This window comes from Caenorhabditis remanei, chromosome III, assembly GCF_010183535.1.
Source record: "Caenorhabditis remanei strain PX506 chromosome III, whole genome shotgun sequence".
NCBI classification, from domain to species: Eukaryota; Metazoa; Nematoda; class Chromadorea; order Rhabditida; family Rhabditidae; genus Caenorhabditis; species Caenorhabditis remanei.
Genome location: NC_071330.1, coordinates 11,457,030 through 11,481,062, shown reverse-complemented (window position 1 = coordinate 11,481,062; position 24,033 = coordinate 11,457,030). Strand labels below are relative to the sequence as shown.

The following is a 24,033-nucleotide window of genomic DNA, read 5'->3' as shown; positions in this document are numbered from 1 at the left end:
TTTAATCTATTCAAATACAAAATACAAGGTGAAGATGTTAGAAAAATCATGATAGATGGAGGGTAAACAAAATATTCATGTGTATGAGTTTGATAAAGATATGTAACACATATCATATCAACACACTGACTTCATGACCTTCCCTAGTTAGGATAACAAATAATTTACACATCCGATTGTCCAAGAACAATAAAAATATGAGGAAGAGAAGAGACCACCCTTCTAGATATGCACCTGCAATAAACAATTATCTGATTGTTTTGATTGACAACGTGTAATTGGAGAACCCGCTAATACAGTCACACCTGTTCTCACAATGGGTTTTTGGGAATCAGAGTGACAATGCCCATTCCATATTTTGAGATCAATATAAAATTCTTCTATAGAGGCCGCCGCTCTTACTCTCAGAAACCCATTGTGAAAACAGGTGTGACTCCATTCGGGGCTCTCTATGTGCACGTTGTCAATCAAATATAACGTGTTTGTTGTTCTGGGACGCTCGGATGTAGTGCATTTTCGTCATTCTAATTATGAGTACGTTATTATTCCTTTTTAAACTATTTAGTAAGTTTGTAACTTTCGTTCTCTTTCTATTTTATCAAACTCATACCCATGAATATATTGTTTTCGATTCATCTTTCATAATTTTTCTAAAGCTATCATAACTGATTACACTTCAATAAGAGCCTATTCACCTACAGTATCCCAGATCTCAATCTTCCCTTGAGCATAATCTGCGAGAAAGGTTGTAAATGGGCGGGGCTAATTGCAGACGCACTGCGTCCTTAATCCATGTTACTCCTTTTGTCTCACACTGTCATTTCTCATCCATTTATCCTCTCTGACCATCTCAGAGTTTCGTTTTCCTAATCTGAGTCCCTCGTTTTCTTTCTTCCCCTGTCAATAATTCTTCCCCTGAAAATTTTTCAATTTTTGGTTTTCTAGAATATCCCACAACTAGAAAGATGCAACTCCCAGTTGGACAAGATAGACAAGTTGCCACGCTCCGTTACAATCTATTAACGGACAGTGACGTTCTTGATTCTCTTGGAGCGTTGCTCGAGAACGAGTACTCTCTGAAATTGTACCGAGCTAACGATATCAGACGGATTACGATGCGTTATCTCAGCTCTGAGAAAATAGAAATTGCGTTTTTTGCCAGAAAGCTCATCACACAAATAGATGATATGGAGAGCAAGATGGAGCAGATAGAGATAGAAAGGTCGATGAAAAGGGGAAATGAATCGTCCACGTCTTCTTCTGCTGAAACTTCAAGAAAGCCACTGCCACTCTCGGAAGATGCCATCTCCTGCAAACGGACAATGCCCACAATTTTCGTCCCGAAGAAGAGAGGAGCCGTGTCTGTTGCTTCCCAGAAGCCTCAGGAGCCAAAAGTCCAGATTCCAGAAGACCGTAGAATGTCTATTGAGAAGAAGATGAAAGAGGAACGAAGGATTGAAGAGTATCTGGAACGGAAGAAGGTGATTGCTGAGGAGAAGAAGAGAGAAGAAGCGATTCGAGTATCGAAAGTGAAGAATGCATTCGAAGAGGCTCGTCTGAAGAGAAAGCAAGAAGCAATGAAGGCACGTGAGCAGGGATTCTGGGAGGAGGATCAACCGAAACCGAAGAAGGCCAAGTACAGCAAAAGAAGATGGTAATTGATAATTAATGGTAATGAATCTAATGGTTGTTTTCAATGTTTGCTTTCAATTAATAATTTCGTTTGTTTTTAATTACTAATTTCTTCTAGGGCAATAAATAACTTTTTAAAAACGTATTCTTGTCTTTCAAAATTCAGAAATTTTTACAAAAAACTAGAGCTTTAAATTACCATCATGTGGTTTCAGATTGACATTTGTTGAGTGGCCTCAATCGTGAACGGTCTTTATTTAAGATTTGTCTTTTTAAGATTCGAGGTTGTTTCAAAAGATTTTCAGCAACCGTTCGATATCATCTCATCTATTAAATTCCAATTTCGACTGAAAATTCAATTATATTCTCGAGTTAGAGATGTGAAACAGTCATTATGTCCTCCCTGTGTGTTGTCTCCTTCTCATCATAGTTTAAAAATATTTGTTCGTGAAAATAGATAATTGGAAAACTACGGAAACGACCCACGCACGTGGCCAACCGTCTGCTCCAGTTCACTTCGTAATCAGCACACTCCGCTCGGTTTCTCACTCTCAATACTATTTATTCCAAAACATGCAACCCGACGATTAAACTAACCTACCATACAACATAGAGTAAGTTTGAATAATTCTGATGAGACGAGATGACCTCCTTTCAATTTCAGTTCAAATTTCAATACGCGCATCTATAAAAAACAAGAGCTTCTCAATTGAAGATGATCAAGAAATATTCAAATTATAATTCAAACTCCAGTCGCTGCCGTCATGTCGGGTCATCCGCCCAAGTTGCACAAGAGCTCTCCAAAAATTGATTGATCTGAAAATAAACAATTTGTAAATCAATTTTCGTTCCCTTCCAAGTCTCATTCTACGAAAGCAGAAGACAATATGTATTTTCTCAAATAAAAAAATTAAGTTAAAGTAACCAAAAACACGTGGAAGAAATTTAAATTGAAGAAAATAACTGGGATAAACATTAGAAAACAACCGAACAAAAACAATGGGAAAAACTACATTTAATTTGTCAATTGAAGTTGCTTGTAGACTTGTTTTCTGTACTCCTCGAGTCCTCCTTCCAATGTTGTCACCATACGATCCTTGACAACCCACAACTCCTTGCAAACCAGTTCAATGAGTTGCTCGTCGTGAGAAACGAGTACGACTCCTCCGTTGAAGGTATTCAGTGCTTTTCCGAGTGCTTCGACAGTTTCGACATCCAAGTGATTGGTAGGTTCGTCGAGAATTAGGTAGTTGGGACTGTAAATTTGATATTTTATTGAGAAAAGGAATAAATTTAGATAATTAGGTAACTTACGCCATGAGAGCCAAATTAGCAAACGCCAAGCGAGACTTTTGACCTCCAGACAGTGTTTCAACAGACTGCAGTGCCATATCACCAGCCAGACCGAAACGTCCGAGTGCTGCACGATAATCTTCTTGAGTCTTTCCTGGATGGTTCTTCATCAAAACTTCAATAGCCGACGTCTCCATATCCAGTTGATCCACATGATGTTGTGTGAAATAGGCAATACGAATACGACGATTGACATTACGAAGTCCGACGGATGGTTGAAGATCATCGAGAAGCAGTTTGAGAAGAGTTGTTTTACCGGCTCCGTTCTCTCCGACAATACAAATACGGGAGTTCGCATGAGTTCCGAGATTGAGTTTACGGAAAAGATACGGAGAATCATCATTGTAACGGAATGATACTTCGTCCAATTGGAGAACTGGATTACTGAGAACTTCACATTCTGGGAATTTGAAATGGATATCGGATTCAAGTTCAACAGGGAGGAGGACGGGTCTGGAAAATAGAAAATCAAAAAGTGTTCCAGATGCCATTTTGAGACCGGGAACAGCTAAACCTTAAAATAAAAATCTTAAAATATCTCAAACATTCATTTTCTGAAATTCTAGAACTTACAATTTCTCCAACATCTTAATTCTCGACTGAACCATTGGAGCTCTCTTTGCGTTGTATCTGAACTTGTCGATAAACTCTTGAGTATGCTGTCTCAATTGTTGCTGTGATTCATATTCTCTCTGTTGTTGTGTCAATTTCTCCTTCATCGTTTTCTCAAATTGATCATAATTTCCTTTGTAATGATCCAACCGGCGTGTATGCAAATGCACAATATCCGTACAAATCTCATTCAAGAATTTACGGTCGTGAGAAACTGTTAGAATAGTTCCTTCCCATCCTTGTAAATGCCCTTCCAACCAATAAACTGCTCGCATGTCTAACATGTTAGTCGGCTCGTCAAGTAACAACAGATCTGGTTTAACGAAAAGAGCTCGAGCAAGTGCGACTCTCATACGCCATCCTCCTGAGAATTCCTTTGTTGGTCGTTTCTGTTCATCTGGAGTGAAACCAAGACCGTAAAGAAGGGATGAGGCACGTGCAGGAGCCTTATCGAGTTGAAGAGCTTCCATTTCAACGTACAGTTTCGACAGCTCATCGTTCCATTTTGTTTTTTCAGCATCTGTGATATTGTCCTTGTTGATGCGAGACTGAAATTGAAGGGTTTTTAGCTTAGAATAATTGAACGATTTGCGAGTGAAGCTAATCAAAAATGAGAAATATTCGCTAGTAACGGTTGTTTTTGAACTGGTATCCCAGGAATTTATGTATTTTTCTATTAATTCGCAATTCGTTGAATTCGAACATACTGCTATGAATTCTTGGAGACTTTCAAGTTTTCTGAAGCAATTCCAACATTCAAAGTCTTTTTTAATTTATCACATTGAACATTATTTTTAACTGTTATGCCAATAAAGGCATTCGGGAAAATTTTGGCAACTTCACAAGCGATTCACTATTATTTCCGGTCATTCTCAAGCTTTCCTATTATTTATTACCTGCAAAGTCTTCTCCCGATCAATCAAATACTGTCGCTTTGTATCAGACATTAAAACAGCATCCAAAACCAATGTATCATCTCCCTCAACTTCCTGTTCAACAGAAAGCATAGAAATTCCAGACGGGATTTTCAACTGCTGACTGGAGATCATCTTAAGAAGTGTCGTCTTTCCGATTCCGTTTCTTCCGACCAATCCGTATCTTCTACCGTATGCCATTGTGACATCAGCACACGAGAGAAGTTGTTTTGTTCCAATTGAAATATCCACACTTTCCAACTTAATATCCTTCGCATTTGCTCCGCGAGCTCCAGTATCACGGATCGGAGCTTGCGATGCTGTCGCAGATGGTTCGTTCTTCTTTTTCTTTCGTTCAACCGGAGCGTCGGCACGAGCTTCAGCTTTTGCTGCAGCACGATCCTCTGCTTTAGCAAGTTTCTTCTTATCGACAGTAGTTGGAGTATCTCTTGATTGAACCTTCCAAATACTTTGAAGAGCATCAAAGTTCTGGTTTTCAGCAGCCATGTCAACAGTTTGCTCGAGACGTTTCGTTGTGGCCTCTTGTTGTTTCACCACCTTCGGAAGGTTATCTCCATGAAGAAGTTTCAGAAGTTGCTGACACGCATTCTGTGCTCCAACCTCACAAAGATTCTCGACAGAAGCCTGAAGATGTTCACCGACGGCGTCCATGACCTCTTCGAGTGAGGTGATCTCATCCGAATTCTCCTTCAAAATTGCGGAGACATAATCCTTAATTTCGATGGGGAGAGTGGGAAACGTGGCTGTTAAATAGCCAGGAATCGCCTCAACGTTCGCCATCTTAGTTGTTGACGAAGAATTCGTTACCTAAATAGGAAACAATTAGCAAATTGATATATCTTTCCATATCTTACCCAGCCAGATGAAGAAGTGGAAGACGATGAAAACCGGAATGAGACTAGGGATCAGTAGAAGATAATAAGTCTGGTCGGAGATTAAGGAAGCTGTTAGCTCGTCCACCAAGCGCGATTCCTCTAGCATACACTACAAGTCCTCCTAAAAATTTCATTTTTGCAGTGTTAGACGAAAGTTGGAGAATTTGTTAAACGATAAGATACATTCTTTAAAGAATTTTTAATTAAAAAATCTGGAAAAATGAGAATTCATCTGAAAATTGAGCTAAAAGTCTGTAAAACCCCCCACGAAAAATGAAAAAACCAGCTGTGCGCAAGCGAATTTCATGATATGTGTCAGTAGCTGGGATAGCGCATTTCTCGTGATTTTTTTTGTTGCGAAACGCCACATTTCCGGTCGTTTCAATGCTGAAATATGCTGTTTTCCATTGTGAAATAACTATAAATTCATATTTCAAAATTGAAAAATGTTGATTTCTTCGTTTTCCCGTATATTCCATCAACTCGTTCTTCGCTGAAACCTGCTAAAACCAGCCGTCTGCCACATAGACGCGCTGCGTGCTGCAACGCGTTCACATCCTTTTTTGTGCGTTTTCCAGGCCGTACACTGACAATACATTGATCGTTCTTTGTGTGTTCTCATCTCTAACGTCGTCTTTCCGCTCTTCAAAAATCAATTTTAGGTGTTTCACTCGTTTTACCTTCGATTTTAGGCCTTCCTGATTTATGAATCATATGCATTTCTTTCAGTTCAAACTCTATCTGCAAAACAAATCACGATGAGTGACGATCTGAGTGCTTTCTTCGCCAAAAAGAAAGATAAAAAGAAGAAGACCGCCGTGAAAATCGAAGAAGTCGGTCAAGTACTCGAACGAAGAGCCAAACGACAGGAAGAGTTTGAGCATGAGCATGAAGAAGCTCCGGAGAAGCGAGTTGAAGAAGAGAAAACCACAAATCAAGCTGAAGAAAGTGAATGGATCGAGTATGGAGAGAGTCAAGGAAGGTGAGTATCGATTTCTCAATATTTCTCATTAAAAAAATTTAAAAAATTCATTTTTCCAGACTCGAAGGATTGAAAATCAAGGATATGGGTCTCGAGAGTGAACAAGACCAAGTGAATAACGAGGAGCCAGAAGATCGTGAAGTTCATGAAACCAAGACTTGGGGGCAAGTGAGCAGCGAAAAGAAGGCTACTGAAGAGACCGAACAAGCTGTGACCATTTCCGACAAGGCTATGGCAGCTGCTTACAAGCCACCAGCATTAAGAAGACCTGGTGGAGGCGGAGTCTACAGACCACGAGGACCAGCTGCTAATTTTGATATGAGCAGCGACGCCGCGTTCCCATCTTTGGCAGATGCTAGTAAAATTGAAAAAGTGAAAAAGGAGGAGAGCAAGTCGCCCGGAGGATGGTTGAAGGCCGGCGCTGGTGGAAGCTCTGGACCATCATCAAGTGGACCACCACGATCATACACAACTATTTCGGGAAGTGGACGTGAAAGTGCTCTTGCTGCTGCTAAGGTAAACCTTTTTATGATTACTTTGAAAATCTTCGCAATGGATAGCTTCCGAAAAAACTTGGAAGTGAAAGTCGTAGGGGAACTCTGAACTGAACAAAAAACTAAAGGATTTGAACCAGATCAGTCCATAGTCGCTTGTAATTCAAAATCTACTTTTACAGAGCATGTTGAGCGCAACAACCGCTGGCCCAACCCGGTCCGAGCCAACACCTTCCTCAGTACCTGCTGCTGCTTCGTCGGCTTCTTCCGCTTCTGCTGCTGCCGCTCCAGCCCCAGCAGCCAGTTTGGGAGCACCAAAGGCTGGATCTTACGTTCCACCACACTTGAGGAAGCAACAAGCCTAATTTGTTATAATACTCTAATTCGTTTTCTAAAAATTTCTAATTGTTTTCTTTTTTCACTGTGTTACCTTCTTTTGGTTAGTATTTCACTACTTTCCTTTCTGTTTAGTAGCCTTTTCCTTTACTATCGCTCCCTCTATCAACTTGTTTCTCTTTCTTATCATTTCATTGTTTTTTGCTCTTCCTCCTCATTCTGAATCGACTCACCTCCGATTGCCCAGTGAAGAAAATTTCAAGGGTACCTGACAACCAGACCACATGTGAGTGACGGAAGAATCACGTGCATTTTTCTGAATATCTGACCTCGAAATCTTATTTCATTTCGAAGGCCATTTATTCCCATCTTGATTTTTCCCTCATCCCATGTGTGTCCATGTCGTCGATTACGGTTTCAAACGAGACAAAAAGATTCAAAAATGCCCTTCTGTAGAGCTCCTTCTGCTCACTTTTCCCCCAAACTTGTTCTATTAATATAGGCTCGAATCCCCCACCCGCCCTGTTTTTCCCTTTTGGATTCTATTCTTTTGGTGTCTTTTTCTCTTTCGTTTTCCACCTCCAACCCTTTGTGTTTCCATAAAAGTTTTTTGCATTCCCTATTTCGTGTTTGGTTTGTTTTTTTTGTATGTAGAGGATTCGAATCCCAAAATTATTATTCATTTATTCAGCATCACAATTATCAGCTATCAATAATATCACATGGATTGATACATATCCTCCTCGTTGGTCACGTTCTCGCTGAAACAATTTCAAAATTTAGATTTTGTTTTTGTACCTCTTGATTTACTGAAAGAGCCCGCTCACTTTCTATTCACGACTCTTCAAGTCGAACTCTGCTTTCTGCCGAGTCAACTCAAGGTACATCGGATGCTCCGCCCCCAGAATCTCATGGTACAGATTCGCGGCACCTCCGTCAAGATCCTCGAGCATTTCTTTGGCTCTCAGGTATCTGGAAATCTCAAAAATAGGCGGGGCTTCATCAACACCGCCAGTCCTTGCTACTAACCTGTCGACATATTGTCTTCCATGAGCTCCGAGACTCGAATAGCTCGACATCATCTCAGAAGACGTCTTTAGAAGATCCGCGCGCCAGCTTTTGAGCAAGTAGATGAAGGCGTGGTCAATGGAGCCATCAGTTGAGAGTTTGATCTAAAAAAGGGAATGTTTTTGGAATATCTTGAGAATGTTTGCTGTTTCGTTTTGGGAGAAAAAGAATGAATCATATGATATTTATAGCTTTTGGGTTGACAGGAGAGAAGGAAAATTTACGATGTAAGCGTACATGTTTTTGTTTTTTCTTTTCTGTAATTGGCTTCGTTTTTGTGTGAGTTCAATAAGATTCAAAGGTTCGGCTAAATATCGCTAAGTTTTCGGACAGCAGGCATAACTATTCATTTCGAAGCTGTACCATAGCCTATAAATAGCCTTTACTTTCTGGTCATGGTCATTTCCAGTCTTCTCTTCAACGACGCCTTTTTTCAAAATTGCAATCTCATTTTCTACAGTAGCTTGAAGACACTATTTCCTTCATCCTTTTTCCTAGCTAATCCCTCTAAACCTATAATTTAAGACTCGGCTTTCAGCCAAGACACAAAAATAAAGTGTTCCCTTCCCTACTCTCCCTCTCCCTTTTGGCTCTCTTTCTGCCTTTACACTCTGTTCCCAACTTTTCTGCGTCTCTCATCTCTCTATTGTCTCTTGATTCTTTCTCGTCTTCTCCACTTTTCTTCATTCTTCTATGCCTTTCTGGCAAAAAGAAGAGAGATAGAGGAAGAGAGAGAATGGCCGATTTTCCATTTCTTCACGTAGTTCCTTCTCTCTTCTTTTTTTCAACTGATTGGTGTTAAAAATAAGAGATATTGGTCACTCCGGGTCCCATTGACCTGAAGACTCGGAGTACTATTATTCTGATAGTTTTCTGTTTAATTTTTCTCGTTTTTTGGGGTCGTTATCATTCGAAGAAACTAGTAAATTCATCAAATCTAATTCGTTTTCTTTCGTTTTTTTCTCTGTTCTTCAGTCTTCTGACAGGTCATTGAACCAGAAGGGTACTGATACGAAAGATGAATTGTGTTCTATTTCTTATCTGTTTCTTTGTCTGAAGTCCCTTTTTTGTCTTATCATTTGATTACTTAAACCACGTTTTTAGTTGTCTTTATAGTCTTCTTGTTAGCCTCCAATTTAGACACTTTGGTAATATCGGAGTATAAGTTTGAACTCTCATGGAAATATACCGTCCATCTGATGGTTCTATATTGTATTTCTTCGATTCAAAATTCTGTGTGCTACTCACTCGTCTAGACATTTGAACTTTTGATTACTTGATCTGTCTAGCCGATAAAAATATCTCAAATTTGTCATAAGTTTGTCATGGAAGAGTAGCTTGGCGGTCCTTAAAAAAACCAATTAAAAATTTATCTCTTCGTATGCTTTGCCATAACTACAAGTTGTCATTCCACCCAATTTTTCAAAAACTGGTCAGCCTGCCATTTACGTACAGTGCCATCATTATTGTGTACTCTCCCTCGTTCTCTCTCTAAATAGATAATCATCTTTTGAAAATCTAGTTCTCCTGTTTACTCTCGGACTCTCGGTATACAAAAGCTTCAATAATCAGCTGAATTATTGAGTACAGCTAAAGACACAACTTATATCGGTTCTGTATGAGAGCAGTCAATACTTCTGGACAGCTCCGAATCATCAACAATTTAGTTTTCGGCTCACATAGCTGAACAACAGAAAAACCGCTATCTAGCGGGTCCTCTCTCAGCTGTTCTGCTGTGTTCAAAATAGGAACACCGAAACAAGAAACAGATCAAAATATCAAAGAACTCTATCCTTCCCGGGAGAAAACAGCTGACCCCACCCCGGGAGAACACGTGGAAAAATCACAGAGAGCGGAGCGATGTGGGAGGAAACAGAAATCAAAAAACGGTTTATTCGTTTGTTTGCTTCTCCTCCTCCTCCCAATGCCTTCTTCTCCTTCCAGTTTCCTTTCATTTGACACGTTCACAACATTCATCTCGTGTATCTTCTATACTTCTATTTCTCTTTGTTTTTTGAATGAAATAAAAGAAAAATTGAAGAGAGAGATGTCTGGGTTTCTCAAATGGAAGAGCAGGAAGAGTTGACATAGATTTATTGCGATTTGTGTTGTGTTGGAATGACGGGAGAGCTTTTTGACGAAAGAGAAATGACCTTTGACTCGAAATGAGAAGACAGGAAGTGTCATGAGGTTTTGGGATCGTGTAGCATCTTTATTAGATTGGTAGCGGCTTAATCAATAATTTCAAGCCAATAATTAGTCATCTAATCTCAATGTGCTGCTTAGCGGATCTCAATAGTCTAGATGTTTCAGACTTCTGATACTCAGATAAACAGATTCCCCGACTCACCTCAATTTTCTTCCTGTCATAAAGTGTTGGATACGCTTCCAACTCATCCAACACCTCCAATTTTTTGGCGCACACCTCGTAGAGCTCTCCTTCGATGTTCTGAAAAACATGTTTTTATGTATGAAAACTCAAACTTCTGTACTCCGTTCTGTCTTGATTTGATGACCGATTTCCCATAAATATTTGAATTTTTCAGTAATCAAACACTGGGCAAATATGACGATCGACACGACAAACGAGAGCGATAATAGTCCGGATAATTCGCCGGGATTTCAGGTAAAAATTAATGTGAAAAATGATAGATACCCCTCGAAATAGTTACAGACATCCGCTCGGTCCTTCTCTCTGAATGCCTCAAAAATGGTTCCAATAACAGATGATTTCATCGAGGACGTGTTCATTGAGGAGAATGAAGTTCTGGAGAAGCCACGTATGGATCCACTTCGTGTCAGACATCTGATGGAAACATGGCGGAAGGCGGCACGCAGAGCAAGAACAAACTACGTGGATCCATGGGATGAATTCAATATTCATGAATATCCAGTACAGAGAGCAAAGAGATATAGATACTCTGCAATCAGAAAACAATGGACAGAGGATATAGTTGATGTTCGGATACATCCGGATAGTTTTGCCAGAGGGGCAATGAGAGAATGCTATCGATTGAAGAAGTGTTCAGTGCATGGATCAACAAGGGATTGGAGCAGTAATTATGTTGCGAAAAGATATATATGTCAAGTCGATCGGAGAGTTCTTTTTGATGACGTCAGACTTCAGATGGACGCAAAATTGTGGGCAGAAGAGTTCAATCGATACAATCCTCCGAAAAAGATTGACATTGTTCAGATGTGTGTTATCGAACTGATTGATGTCAAGGATTCTCCGTTGTATCATTTGGAACATTTCATCGAGGGAAAGTATATCAAATATAACTCGAATTCTGGGTTCGTCTCCAACGCCGCCCGTCTCACACCACAAGCGTTCTCTCATTTCACATTCGAACGTTCTGGACATCAGATGATGGTTGTCGACATTCAAGGAGTTGGAGACCTCTACACTGACCCTCAAATTCATACTGTAGTCGGAACAGATTATGGTGACGGAAATCTGGGAACACGTGGAATGGCTCTATTCTTCCACTCGCATCGATGCAATGATATTTGTGAAACGATGGATTTGTCGAATTTCGAGTTGTCACCACCGGAAATCGAAGCGACGGAGCACGCGATGTCGGTGGCTGCGAGACAGAAAAAGTCGTGTGTCGCCGCGCCAACCGTATTCGAGGCACGTAGGAATCGAGTGTCGAGTGAATGTATTCAAGTTGTGGAACACGGAATTTCAATGGATCAATTGAGAAAACGACAAACGTTGAATCATTCCAGCACTGATCTTTCGATAAAGGTGGGTAGATTTTTTATCGAAAAAAAAATCACGGATTTTTTTTTCAATTTAACAGTTTTCTCTTGTTTCAGATTCACAACGAAGACTGCGTCTGCCCAGAATGTATTCCAGTCGTCGAACAACTCTGCGAACCATGTTCGGATGACGAGGAAGACGAAGAAGAAGAGGATTATCCGAGAAGTGAGAAATCTGGAAACAGCTCCAAAAGTCGTCGTAGTCGAATGAGTATTTCCACACGGTCATCTGGAGATGAATCCACGTCTCACCGCCCACGGAAGTGTGGATTCGTGGATATGGCATCTCTTCGTCAGAGACATGACAGCTTCAGAAGTTCTGTTGGAACGTATTCAATGAATTCGTCACGTCAAACTAGGGATACTGAGAAAAACGAATTCTGGAAGGTTCTTCGAAAGCAATCAGTCCCAGCCAATATTCTATCACTCCAATTACAACAAATGGCCGCTCAGAATCAGGAGAACGATGAGGAAGCTCCACCGCAAGTCACCGGACATCAATTCTCAGTTCTCGGGCAGATTCATATCGACTTGGCGAGATATCACGAGCTCGGACGATTCATTGAAATGGATTCAGAGCAGAAGGAGATGTTGGATGGAAATGGAAGTGAAAATGATGCGAGAGCTCCGATTAAATACGATAAACAATCGGCCATTTTCCATTTGGATATCGCAAGAAAATGTGGAATTCTGGAGGCAGTGTTGACGTCGGCCCATATTGTTTTGGAATTGCCACACGAGTTGTTGAAGGAGGTTACTGTAGATGATTTGTTCCCGAATGGGCTCGGAGAGCAAGATAATGGAATTCGAGGTGAGGACATCCAGACACAGAATTCTAAAACATCCGATAACAATCCATCATTTCAGACCTTGAAGAGTTCGGCTCGGATCTAATGGAAATCGCCGCTGAAATGGGCGATAAAGGAGCAATGCTCTACATGGCTCACGCTTATGAGACCGGTCAACGACTCGGTCCGAATCGTAGTACCGATTACAAGAAGTCTATTGATTGGTAAGCTCATTTCAAGCATACTTGTCAAGACCCAGGCCTTGGAAAGTTTTTGGCCCGAAGGCCCGACTTCAAAAAATGACACTTTTTTCCAAATTTTTTCAATTTTTCATCGAAAATGAGCCCCTTTCTGATGATTTTTCAGAATTTCTAACCGAAAATTTGCCTTTTTCGCGAAAAGCTAAGCTCTGCCTCTTTCAGGTATCAACGAGTCGTCGGATTCCAAGACGAAGAACCGGATGCAGAGGGCAGTGGAAAGACAACGTTCTCCTCATTTTCTCCACTCTCTCGTCATGAAATTCTCGCTAAAATGGCTGAAATGTATAAAGAAGGCGGATACGGACTGAATCAAGACTTCGAACGAGCCTACTGTCTGTTCAATGAGGCTGCCGAGGCGGCGATGGAGGCGATGAATGGAAAATTGGCGAATAAATATTATGAGAAAGCTGAAATGTGTGGGGAATAATGTTTTCTCGATTTCAATTATTTTTTCCCTAACTTTTTCTCAATATTTCCCTCCACACAGTGTATGTAAAGATTCTCTCAACCCCGCCTATATTTCTCTGTTTTTTGTATAATTTTGTTTGTTTTTCTATTATTTTTTCTAGATAGTTGTATCTTTCGTTCCCCCTTCTACCCTCTACTATTTGGCTAGACCCCGCCCCCTTTTCCCCCTATCTCACAGTCCCCCGGATTATCAAAAGAAGGAAATTACAGTATCTCTATCTCAAAAAATTTAAAAATCCTATCAAAAAAATCTCACATTCTCCCCCTGATTTTTTTACTTTCTGTACTTTTTCCCCAAATTTTTAACCGAGCGCATAACCATTTTTTTCTTGTTTTTAACCCCCAAATTTATATTCATTTTTTCACGGCTCTCTTGTTTTTTCTTTGCCTTGGTTATTCACACTTTTCGTCGATCGGTTCATGAATTTTCTGGTTGTAATTTACGCGAGAGAAAACTCACATTTCCAGTTCCAGCATCATCCAAAAGGAATGGAATGTTGTATTTGGTTCCGACGACGAGAGGGAACTTTTCGATGGTCGTGCCGGCGGAGATGAATCTGGAAAAATCACACATTTTGGTGATTTAGACATCCGGATGTACAGATCAACTGAAATACCAAAAACACACCGATATTCTCCCTCAGTTTCCGACAAAACCTTATGATTCGGCTCTCCAGTTTTCAGTGTTCCATACACAAACACCTTGAATTTCTCCATTTCTCTGAAATTTTCGATTTTCAAAAAGAGTAGTTTTAGAGAAAAAAAACAAAAAGATAAACCGCAGTCATTTTGCAAAAATCTTTAAAAAATCAAATTTTTTCTCGTCTGAAAAATATAAATCTTCATTATCAGATATGCATTATATACATAATATGCCAAGAAAACAAAAACTGAAAATGAAAGTACGCGTTCTCTGGAAAGTTAAAAATCGATTCATCAATAGAAATTTGTGGCGGGAAAAAAATGGAAATGAGCACTTTGAAAATGGGGGAAAACAGAACAAATTGGTATCTCGGGTTTTCGGTCGGGGGAGCAGTAAATTAAAAACTGAAAAAAACGGGAAAGGGTACAGTAGGACGGCTAAGCAGCTACCAGAAAATAAGCAGCGCCCTCTCGGAGATGCAAAATTGGCGAGCCGGTGAGCAATGCTCTATTGCATATTAGCTCGACACATTTCTTACAAGTGCGCTCCACCGAAATTCCCATGAGAAATGTCTCTTTATCTCAGAGTCTCTCAATTTCGCACACAATTTTCTTCGGTTTCGGTAGAGCGCGGATGGAAAAGAACTGTATCGTGCTAACAGCTGCGCTGCTCATTTCATGACGTTCTCTCGAAATTTCAAAAAAAAAACTGGGCGCTGCTTAATACTCTGGTAGCTGCTTAGCTTTATACTCTTCTTTTGTCACCAAAACATGACTAAAACTGATGAAAATCGATACATAAAAATAATCATTCTCTTATCAATTACATGCCGTCGAAAGCTTGTGCTCGTTGTCGTGGAGTTCCTCGCATACTCTGAAATCACATTAATCGATATTTTCCGGAAATTAAAATTTTATCAATCAATCAATCAATCGATAAAACCTGACGGAAGTTTGAAAAAGCACGGCATTTCGGAGGAAACAGGGTGTATAACCCTTCCAAATATCCGCAAACTTATTAGTACGAAACATGAAAAGTTAGTGCAATCACGCTCTACCGCACACCACCACTCTAACTTCTCTGCACTCTCTCCATCACACCACACTCTCACATTCTTCTTCTTCTAAATATCCGCTTCAACCCATTCGGGTCTCGCCACGTCATACGACTGTTGTCGTTGGAGAATGATTGCATTCACGTGAGACATGATGCTCGATGAGCTTCCCGTCGAGGATACTGTAGACACACGTGGCCGTCGTCCTTGACGAGTAATGACTACGGTAGTTCCAGAGGGTTCCGGTGAGGAACATGACGAACCGATCGAACTCGCGCTTTTTGATTTTTTCTGGATGATAGTGAGGAGGTACGGTAGGCAGAAAGTAGGGGATAGGATAAGAGAGATTTGAAAGAGTACGCAATTTGTCGTAAGCTTTGGTGTATGCACCACGACAACTCACATACTCACTACAGTAACCCCACGTACCATTCTCATCGTCGTAAACTTATCGAATCCATGTGCCACGTTTTGCGCATGAATCGCGTCATGCTCTCGATGTTGTTGTTGGATATTTCCATTCTGCTGGACATTCTCATCTCGTTTCAGTCCGTCTATGTCACCTCGGAGCTCTTCGAGATGCTCTTTAAATATCCGAGCTCGTTTTTCGTATTCGTTTCTGGAAATATGAGGGAAATGGAACAGTGATTCGGCTCTATTCCAGTTTAAATGTCCTTTGAAAACTCGAACGTCCCTCAAAACACTTAGACGTCCTTTGAAACACTAAAACTTCCTTTCAAGCAATAGTTGTTTTCCGTCCTTTCAGATGTTTAGACGTCCTTTGAACACTGAAAAAGCAGGCGCTTGCTCTGGCGTTGTTACATGTTTTTCCAAAATTTTAAGCAAGCTCCTAGATCAGGGGGAGTCTACATATTTTTGAGCATATTTGGGACCCCAAAGGACGTTAAAATGTTTTGAGGGATGTTCGAGTTTTCAAAGGACATCTAAACTGGAATAGAGACGGTGATTCAAGTATTTTTGTGTCAGGATGTGTCTGTGTGTTCCGTTTGTCCGGATGTCCGCGCTTTCCAATTAAAACTAACCTCGATTTCTCCAACTCTATCAGAATCGTCTGCTGTTCAAATATCTGACTAATCGACGGATCCGGCGGAGGAACAATCAATCCACTCCCATAATAAGGTGGCTGTTGATTCGGATGAGACTGTCCTCCACCACCTCCACCTGTTCCCTGATTCTGATGGTTCTGATTCTGAGTCTGAAGTGGATGATGATGTGGATTGTTGCCTGAAGGTGGAATCTGTGTCTGTTGGGGAGGATTCTGATGTTGTTGATGTGGAGGTTGTTGATTCGGTGGGGAATTGGATGGAATCGGGGAGGAGAAGGCGGATGATGGCATGTTTAGACTACGAGACATCATTTGTTGCGGGTGGACGTTGCCTGGAAATAGGTCTGTCTGCGTGTCTGTGACTATCCGATAACTCACTATCAAGTGACTGTAATTGATGGTAAGATCCGGTGGTAGTCATCCCAGGATGACCAGAAGAATGTCCAGATTGTGTTGGTTGTTGTTGGTGCCAACTCTGAAAATGTGGAACATTTTATTGGAAAACCTTTCCAAAAAAAACTAACCGGATCTATAACAAGAGCAGTCTGACTTGAGTATTGTGTCACTTTTCGATTCGCATCGAGACTCACATCAGCCAATGACATTGACATTTGTTTCGCCAGAATCTCTGCTTCTCTCGCTTTTCGTTCCATTCGGAGTAGAGCTTCTTCTGACTGAAATATCATGGATTTCTTGAATGATTCTACATAATTTTGAACTAAAAATGTGAGTCTCATTACTTTTTTGTGATGGAACTTAGACAGCCGGGCCAGGATTGTGCGAAAAACCTTTCCGAACATTTTTCGAATATTTTTGACCGAAAAACCCGAAAAATTCGAAAAAATGTCAAGAAAACTGTCGCAGAAATTGTAGCAGAAATTCCGAAAATTTTTGAACGTTTTTTTTTCTAAAACTATCCGATCAGGCTTGATCAGGACAATCGACACACAGAAAGAGCTCTTTTTACGAAAAAAAAAAACAAAATTGAAGACAATCGGACAATCTGACACACATACAGACGTGAGAATATCCCAAGATGATATCTGTATTATTGTCGGTTTATCCGGATGTCCAATTTTTTAACATTCCAGAAACTGAATTCAAAATGGGATTGAACTTTTTTTTTCAAATTCCCTCCTTCTTCCAATTGATTCCAAAAGCAACTAACCTTCATATTGTTCATACTCAGACGATTACATTCTGCCTCGACTTCTGATTTCTGTTTGTACAACATGAGAGTCTCATGCTCCGAATGCCTCGCTTTCTCAGCCAACTGATCGTTCGCTTCCTCAGCTTTTCGTATATTTTCCTGCGCTTTCATGAGTTCCATTGTCATCAATTCCACTTGTTGTTTCAGTTCTTTGCATTCTTTTTCCATTTGTTGCCTCTCCTTCCTTTCAATTGCCATCTTCGCTTGTTCGGCTGACCTCCTCTGCTTGTCTTCTTTCGCTTGTGATCTCATTTGTTGAACCTGAAATTAGGAGTGTCTATCTGTGTGTCTGTGTGTTCGGATGTACCTCTAGAGTGTCTGGTTGCCTCCTTCTCAAATATAGATTATGAGTTCCAATACATAAATCAAGAATTGAAGAATCGATCGATGTCTCTCGTGATCGGAAAGATATTGTCGATTTGTCGACGGTTTTCATGTGGAACTGAAAGAGTTGGATTACTGTAGTTTGAAGGTTACTGTATATTAAGCAGTCATAGGTTACTGTAGCATATAGTTTTTTCTAGTCTCAGAGGTACTGTAGTTAGGGAGACATCGAATGACAGTAATCTGAGTTTTTGTAGTAACGTTGTATTACTGTAGTTCTACGATACAGTACTCCCAGACATACTTGCCAATTTTCGGCCTGGGCCGCGCCGTTAGAAACATTCATTCAAGAAAAAGTGCCTATTTTTTACCAAAGTTTTTGAATTTTTCAGAAATTTTACATTTACACGATGCATAACTAGATTTTCATTGAATTCTGAAGTATCGAAAAAATTCGACATTTTTGGAAAAAAAGTTCAAATTTCCGTTCAAAATTTAGTTCAAAATAATTTTTGAATTTCAAACCCCGGGCCGCGAAAATTTTTGTCATGGCCCGGTCCGTTGCATGTGTGCTCCCTGGAAACTTCTCCTAGAAGCTACCGTACCCTGTCGTACTGTAGCTCTCTCCAAACAACTCACCTTTTTATTCTTAAATTGAATATTTTTGATCTCACTCCAACTGAAAAACGGTCGAGGTGTTATCCGATTGACACCCTTGTAAATCCCCAATCCTTGTGCTGATATTCCAAGATGTAGGTCTGTTTCTTTGTTGTTCTGGAATAGTGAAAACCAGTTTTTCAAGCTGATTTCTCCAAAATTTAGCGAAAAAACTCACGCAAATGGGATAATAGAGTATTCCATACATTTCGAGATCCTGAGCCACCCTCAAATACTCCAACTCCGCTTCCTCTCTTGATTGTCCTGCATTTCGAGACCACCATCTTTTAATTCGATCTCTCCACATATCTGCACTCATATCATACTGATCTATCACACTTTTTGGTAAGTGCTTATCCAGATCGATGGGTCCGACTTCTTCTGTACAGTCGCCGTGCTGGAAATATCAGAGTTTGGTCTAGATGTCCAGAAAACCACCTGACTCCCAAAAGTTAAATTAAAAAAAGAACTCACCATCGCCTGCACTGCAAAACTTGCCAACAACACAGATGCCTCTGGCGAACAGTATAAATTCATCGAAAGAATTGCTTCTCGAATTTGAAGAAAAAACAAATGTCGAGTGACATCTAGAATAATCTCCGGTTCGACGTCTTCTGGATAGAATTTTACAAGGAAGAGAAAATGGAAACTTGCATCAGAGGGATCTTTTTGCACGTCTTGGCCACAGATCTGGAAACAAAAAGGTTTATTTATTTATTTCAGATTTGAAGTTGAATTTATTTTCTAAATATTTGTTTAATATTTTTGACAATTTATCTGTCAGTATGTTGGTCCAGATGTACTTTTCATAAAATGGACAAATTTGGAAGTTTTAAAGATGGATCATTTGATTTTTGGCATTGTTTTTGAATTCTTACTAAAAGGTTTCTTTTTTTTAATTAGAAATGTATAAAGAATTAATTTTTTTAATTTTTCCCCCAATTTCCCCATGTTTTTCCTCAACTTTTCTTAAATTTTTCAGAGTTCTCAGATAATTTCCAACTCAAAAGAGAACCAACTCACCGTTTTATCATTCTGCAACCAACACGGAATATTCTTCTTATTCGTATACTGTAATCCGAAATACCACGTTTCTCGTAGTCCAATAATTCGACAAACTGCTTCGAATAAATGTCTTCCAGTCCATGTTTTCTCGATTACAATCTTCTCTAAATCTGCATCCATCGTACTCACTTTCGCATATATTGGCTTCGTATTTCGAGAGAATATCGAAAATCCACCCATTTTTCATTTGCTTTTCTGTTTTTTTCAGGTGAAATTTCCCTGGAAAAATAAATAATTATGTTAAAAGATTCACACGATATAGCAGGATGTGAAAAGGGTAAAGCACAATGGCAGACACACTACTAACTACAAAACTACAGTAAGACTTGAAGTTGAGCGAGCTGGAAGCTCCCAAGTTGAGAAGTATCATCTGAGATCTAAGAAAATCGATGCAATCTCGCCCTAATACAAATATGTGTTGTAACTTGTCTATTTCTCTGTCGTCTCTACATTCCATCACTCTCTCGTCTCCCCGACGGAAAGAAGAAGAAATGAGAAAAAGAAGTGATTGGGACGGAAGAAAAGAAATTATTTCAACATGGCTGTTCTTAACTTTTTTTTTGAAAAAAAAGAAAAATGAATGATAAGGTACAAAAAGTTGGTCTCTTCTTCTTCTGAAGTGACGCATCGAAAAAGAATGAAACATATATTTTTGATAAATAAAAAGCCAACACCTTTTTTCTATTTCATTCTTGAAAAACCTGGAATGTTTCTTTCTCGAAATGATGAAATATTTTCACAAAGCAGAAGAAACAAAAAGGATTCGCAGTCAGCAGGATTCGAACCTACGCGGGCAGAGCCCAATTGATTTCGAGTCAATCTCCTTAACCACTCGGACATGACTGCACATTCCACCAGGTCTTACTTGTCGTTCTGCTTTTCAAAGTTTTCCGAATTCCTTGAAAGGAAGAAAAAACCAAAAAAGTTTAACGCAGTCAGCAGGATTCGAACCTACGCGGGCAGAGCCCAATTGATTTCTAGTCAATCTCCTTAACCACTCGGACATGACTGCACGATGGGTACGGCTAGTCGAGTGCGTACACATTGAGGGTGGTGAGAGGGAGGCATAATGCGGAGGAAGGGGGTAGTGAATAGAGGAAAAAAGAGGGATGTTTGCAAGGGGTGATCGAATTTTTTCCTGTGTTGATCAGCTGAAAAATTATAACAAGAAATTGATGGTAAAACAAAACTCTGCTTGCAAGTTTCGAGATCACAACATGTGATTTGTGATTTTTCAGGGAGAAAAATCAAGAAAAAGAAATCAAGACAGGTGTTTCCCAAATTCTAATAAGCTAGAATTCTACACTGATTCATTTTGAAACATGCAACTCCAACTTGTCAAGCGGGATACTAATGATCCCTCATCTTGGCTTAATTCATTTGAGGAATACCGGAAATATTTTTATCAATCGAAAATTCACATTCCGATTCCCCTTATTTTATCTATACTCTATTTTTATAAAATGTTTCATCGAAAGGTATTTTTCGGTCGAATGTGGGGAAAATACGCTTCATCGTAATGAGCTAAAAAGTTTTAGTTAAGTAACGGTAGAGCGCACTTTCACGTACTTGTAAACATTGTGTGTCACAACTGAAAGTCATTCCAGACACATCGATTCTCCCACTTACTGATTTTCCATATCTATATGTACTGCTCTATAATTTCATGTTCCATCTGCATAGCAGTCTACAATCTGCATGCTAAAAAATTCTTCATCAACATATTCTACGCTATCAACTCGTTTCCATTTGTCTACAACACCTATATAATTCTTTCTATCATTTTTCTCCAATCTATTTTTCTGATTTTTGATATCCACTCTGTTCATCTGAAATACTTTGACACTTATTTGAGTCAGCGACAAATTTTTGGAATTTCCATATTTATATTCGGCGCTTTGAGGATTTCGACTAGTCATTGTAAGGCTCATCGGTGCAGTTAACTCAAAAAACCAACAATTCAGATTTAATCATTCTGAAAGCTTTCGAAAGTACGGTGGAATTTGATTTTCTGGAGATAATTATTCTATTCGTCGACATATTTTTACTTTCAGTATTAGCCATCCAATTCAGATTCCGTTACAGAAAAACAGATGAAAGAAGTGTCGCAATTTTCATAAACTCTTTTCTTTACATAAGTTTCATTTTGGTAATCAGTAGATATCTGACAAGGGAACTCCAAGCACTTGTAAATTTGGAATTTGATGAAACTTTGGTGGGAGGCGAAAGACCCCTCCAATAGCCCTCACACAAAATATTGGAATCAGCCCAACACTCTGCTCCGAGTTATGGGCTCTCAAAGTTTGGCTCAGATTTAACACAGGAAGCCTCATTTCCTCAGTTCTCAACAGTCCCCGAAAATATCCACGACACACATCCCTCGGCCACTCGGAAAAGTGGAGAAGGGAGAGAAGTGAACTTTTGGGGACTGTTGAGAACTGAGGACATGAGGCTTCCTGTGTTAAATCTGAGCCAAACTTTGAGAGCCCATAACTCGGAGCAGAGTGTCGGGCTGATTCCAATATTTTGTGTGAGAGCTATTGGAGGGGTCTTTGGCCTCCCACCAAAGTTTCATCAAATTCCAAATTTACAAGTGCTTGGAGTTCCCTTTTGACATTTTCCGAGTCTACTGTTTATTTCAGATATCCCATCTCACAACTATTATAATTCCATTTTTAAACTTGCCTTCCGAATTTCCAACAAGTTTCGGTGGATACAATACAAATGCATATTACCTCCCATTCATTTGGATACTATCAGTTCACATTGTTCATTCGAAATACATTCAAATGTGGAAACGGAGAAAAGAGAAGAAATCGGATGCACCTGTTGAGGAATTTCAGTTGGCTTATGTTAGCGTTCAATAAATTTTTATTTGGATACTTATGAGTAATAAAAGAAGTAACATATATTTTATTGTTCACATATTCGCTTGACTTCCCACTGTCTTCTTGAGTTCTTCGATAACATTCCAGGCGCCTTCTATGTGAAAAGCAGCTGGATTTAGTCCTTCATAACAATTCTCTTCAACATCTTCGAATAATTTAGATACTACTCTAATCAATTCCAGCACTGTAGCATCTGTCTCATGCAATGATTGGGAGGCGAAAGAATTCACAGCATGGACAATTGCTTTAACGAGATCTGCAATTAACTTATACTCGTCAGTGTTCTCAATTTGTTTCAAAATGTGGCGTAATTACGCCCCGGTCTCCTACCCATGAAAATTTCTAAATATTTATCCACATTATCTGATTGTTCATTCTGAATTTTCTCTCTGCCTATTTTTGAAGAAAAGAAGGGCAAACGTTTGAAACGGTCTAGCATTACGGAAAACCTATCAATTTGACTGAAAAATTTTTAAACTGATAGAGAAAAAATTTCCTACATTTTGGCATGCAATAGTAATATGAACTTCCTTTAGCCGTTTGAAGACAATGAACGCGAAACAGAAAAACCAAGAAGCTTGACCGAATTTGAGGAAATATAATTGACTATTTGTTGTTCATGAGCTATATTTTTGTCGAACAAGTTGTTAGTGATCGTTTAGCTCTGAAAAAACGTCTGGAAATCCTTTTATGTTCCGATACATTATATTCTCAACCAATATTCAGTCAGCTGAGGTACCGTATACCTAATTACGACATTTCTGGAAAACTTTTTCCATGGGTTTGTAGACATTTTCGACCTGATCATTATTAAAGTGAAATGAATATTCCTGGTGCAAAACCAAAAATATATATCCCAATTTTCGATTTGAGTTCAACACGGCTAGTTTTCAGCACATTTTCCGCTTTTTCTCAAGAGCCAAGAAAAGTTTTGTAGGAGACCATGGCGTAACGTTACTTCCAAGGCTTTCATTTCTATTTTCAGAACTAACCGGTGTCATCAATATTGCGAATCAGCTGATGAACGGTGCTAATAACATTATTGCTTGTGTCCTGAACCATTCTCGATATCACCTCAACAATTGTAGGCGTGGATTTCAGTACGTGCTCGACAGCACAAAGATCGGCTTTAGCTGTTTTTTGAACCAGTGGAATAGTGGAATTCAACGCAGTTGAAATGATACTTTCAGGAAGTTTCCAGCATCCTGAAGTCTGAAAAGTTTAACTATATTCATAGACAATAGTCGTTTGATATTCTTACAAGAGGGAATATTGAGCAACAGCATCCTAGACCAATCAAGATTAGAAGGATGAAAGCGACCCTCATTTCGGGAATCGAATGATTCTAGTTTCTTTTTGATCTGTTTAAATACATCTCTATTCTTTTGTTGATAACCGTCATCACACATCTACATAGAATGAATGCCCTATCAAAGCACAAAAATTCTTCGACTTTCTGAAAACCTATGTATTGTATTCACAACAATAGCTGGGAAATCCAACCTTTTGCAGAAAAGTATGAAAGATCACATGAATTTTTTGCTGAAAACAGATGTTC

The 24,033-nt window shown here is 39.5% G+C and overlaps 8 protein-coding genes across 8 annotated transcripts; 3 read left to right on the top strand and 5 right to left on the bottom strand.

Annotated features, from left to right (window-relative positions):
* Nucleotides 1-965: 965 nt before the first annotated feature.
* GCK72_010814 (uncharacterized protein) lies at nt 966-1,658 on the top strand (the record flags this gene model as incomplete). Its single annotated transcript, XM_003111601.2, has 1 exon — nt 966-1,658. The coding sequence occupies one exon, from the start codon at nt 966-968 to the stop codon at nt 1,656-1,658; it is 693 nt and encodes a 230-aa protein (XP_003111649.2).
* Nucleotides 1,659-2,647: 989 nt separating this feature from the next.
* Nucleotides 2,648-5,312, bottom strand: GCK72_010813 (uncharacterized protein; the record flags this gene model as incomplete). The annotated part of the gene is made up of 4 exons (XM_053728048.1): nt 2,648-2,888; nt 2,947-3,438; nt 3,559-4,145; nt 4,494-5,312. 4 exons carry the CDS (start codon nt 5,310-5,312, stop codon nt 2,648-2,650), a joined length of 2,139 nt encoding a protein of 712 aa, XP_053587625.1.
* Nucleotides 5,313-6,165: 853 nt separating this feature from the next.
* On the top strand, nt 6,166-7,248 carry GCK72_010812 (uncharacterized protein; the record flags this gene model as incomplete). The annotated part of the gene is made up of 3 exons (XM_003111488.2): nt 6,166-6,389; nt 6,449-6,905; nt 7,066-7,248. The coding sequence occupies 3 exons, from the start codon at nt 6,166-6,168 to the stop codon at nt 7,246-7,248; spliced, it is 864 nt and encodes a 287-aa protein (XP_003111536.2).
* Nucleotides 7,249-8,049: 801 nt separating this feature from the next.
* Nucleotides 8,050-12,338, bottom strand: GCK72_010811 (uncharacterized protein; the record flags this gene model as incomplete). Its single annotated transcript, XM_003111485.2, has 4 exons — nt 8,050-8,191; nt 8,249-8,391; nt 10,638-10,736; nt 12,171-12,338. The coding sequence occupies 4 exons, from the start codon at nt 12,336-12,338 to the stop codon at nt 8,050-8,052; spliced, it is 552 nt and encodes a 183-aa protein (XP_003111533.2).
* GCK72_010810 (uncharacterized protein) lies at nt 10,854-13,527 on the top strand (the record flags this gene model as incomplete). The annotated part of the gene is made up of 5 exons (XM_003111598.2): nt 10,854-10,913; nt 10,962-12,038; nt 12,110-12,863; nt 12,920-13,064; nt 13,263-13,527. 5 exons carry the CDS (start codon nt 10,854-10,856, stop codon nt 13,525-13,527), a joined length of 2,301 nt encoding a protein of 766 aa, XP_003111646.2.
* A 459-nt stretch (nt 13,528-13,986) lies between these two features.
* GCK72_010809 (uncharacterized protein) lies at nt 13,987-14,285 on the bottom strand (the record flags this gene model as incomplete). Its single annotated transcript, XM_053728047.1, has 2 exons — nt 13,987-14,125; nt 14,197-14,285. 2 exons carry the CDS (start codon nt 14,283-14,285, stop codon nt 13,987-13,989), a joined length of 228 nt encoding a protein of 75 aa, XP_053587624.1.
* A 748-nt stretch (nt 14,286-15,033) lies between these two features.
* On the bottom strand, nt 15,034-19,767 carry GCK72_010808 (uncharacterized protein; the record flags this gene model as incomplete). Its single annotated transcript, XM_053728046.1, has 11 exons — nt 15,034-15,084; nt 15,695-15,884; nt 16,309-16,663; nt 16,710-16,806; nt 16,856-17,005; nt 17,500-17,802; nt 17,849-17,983; nt 18,505-18,639; nt 18,701-18,919; nt 18,997-19,212; nt 19,546-19,767. 11 exons carry the CDS (start codon nt 19,765-19,767, stop codon nt 15,034-15,036), a joined length of 2,073 nt encoding a protein of 690 aa, XP_053587623.1.
* A 2,740-nt stretch (nt 19,768-22,507) lies between these two features.
* Nucleotides 22,508-23,802, bottom strand: GCK72_010807 (uncharacterized protein; the record flags this gene model as incomplete). The annotated part of the gene is made up of 3 exons (XM_003111757.2): nt 22,508-22,731; nt 23,468-23,687; nt 23,737-23,802. The coding sequence occupies 3 exons, from the start codon at nt 23,800-23,802 to the stop codon at nt 22,508-22,510; spliced, it is 510 nt and encodes a 169-aa protein (XP_003111805.2).
* Nucleotides 23,803-24,033: the final 231 nt, after the last annotated feature.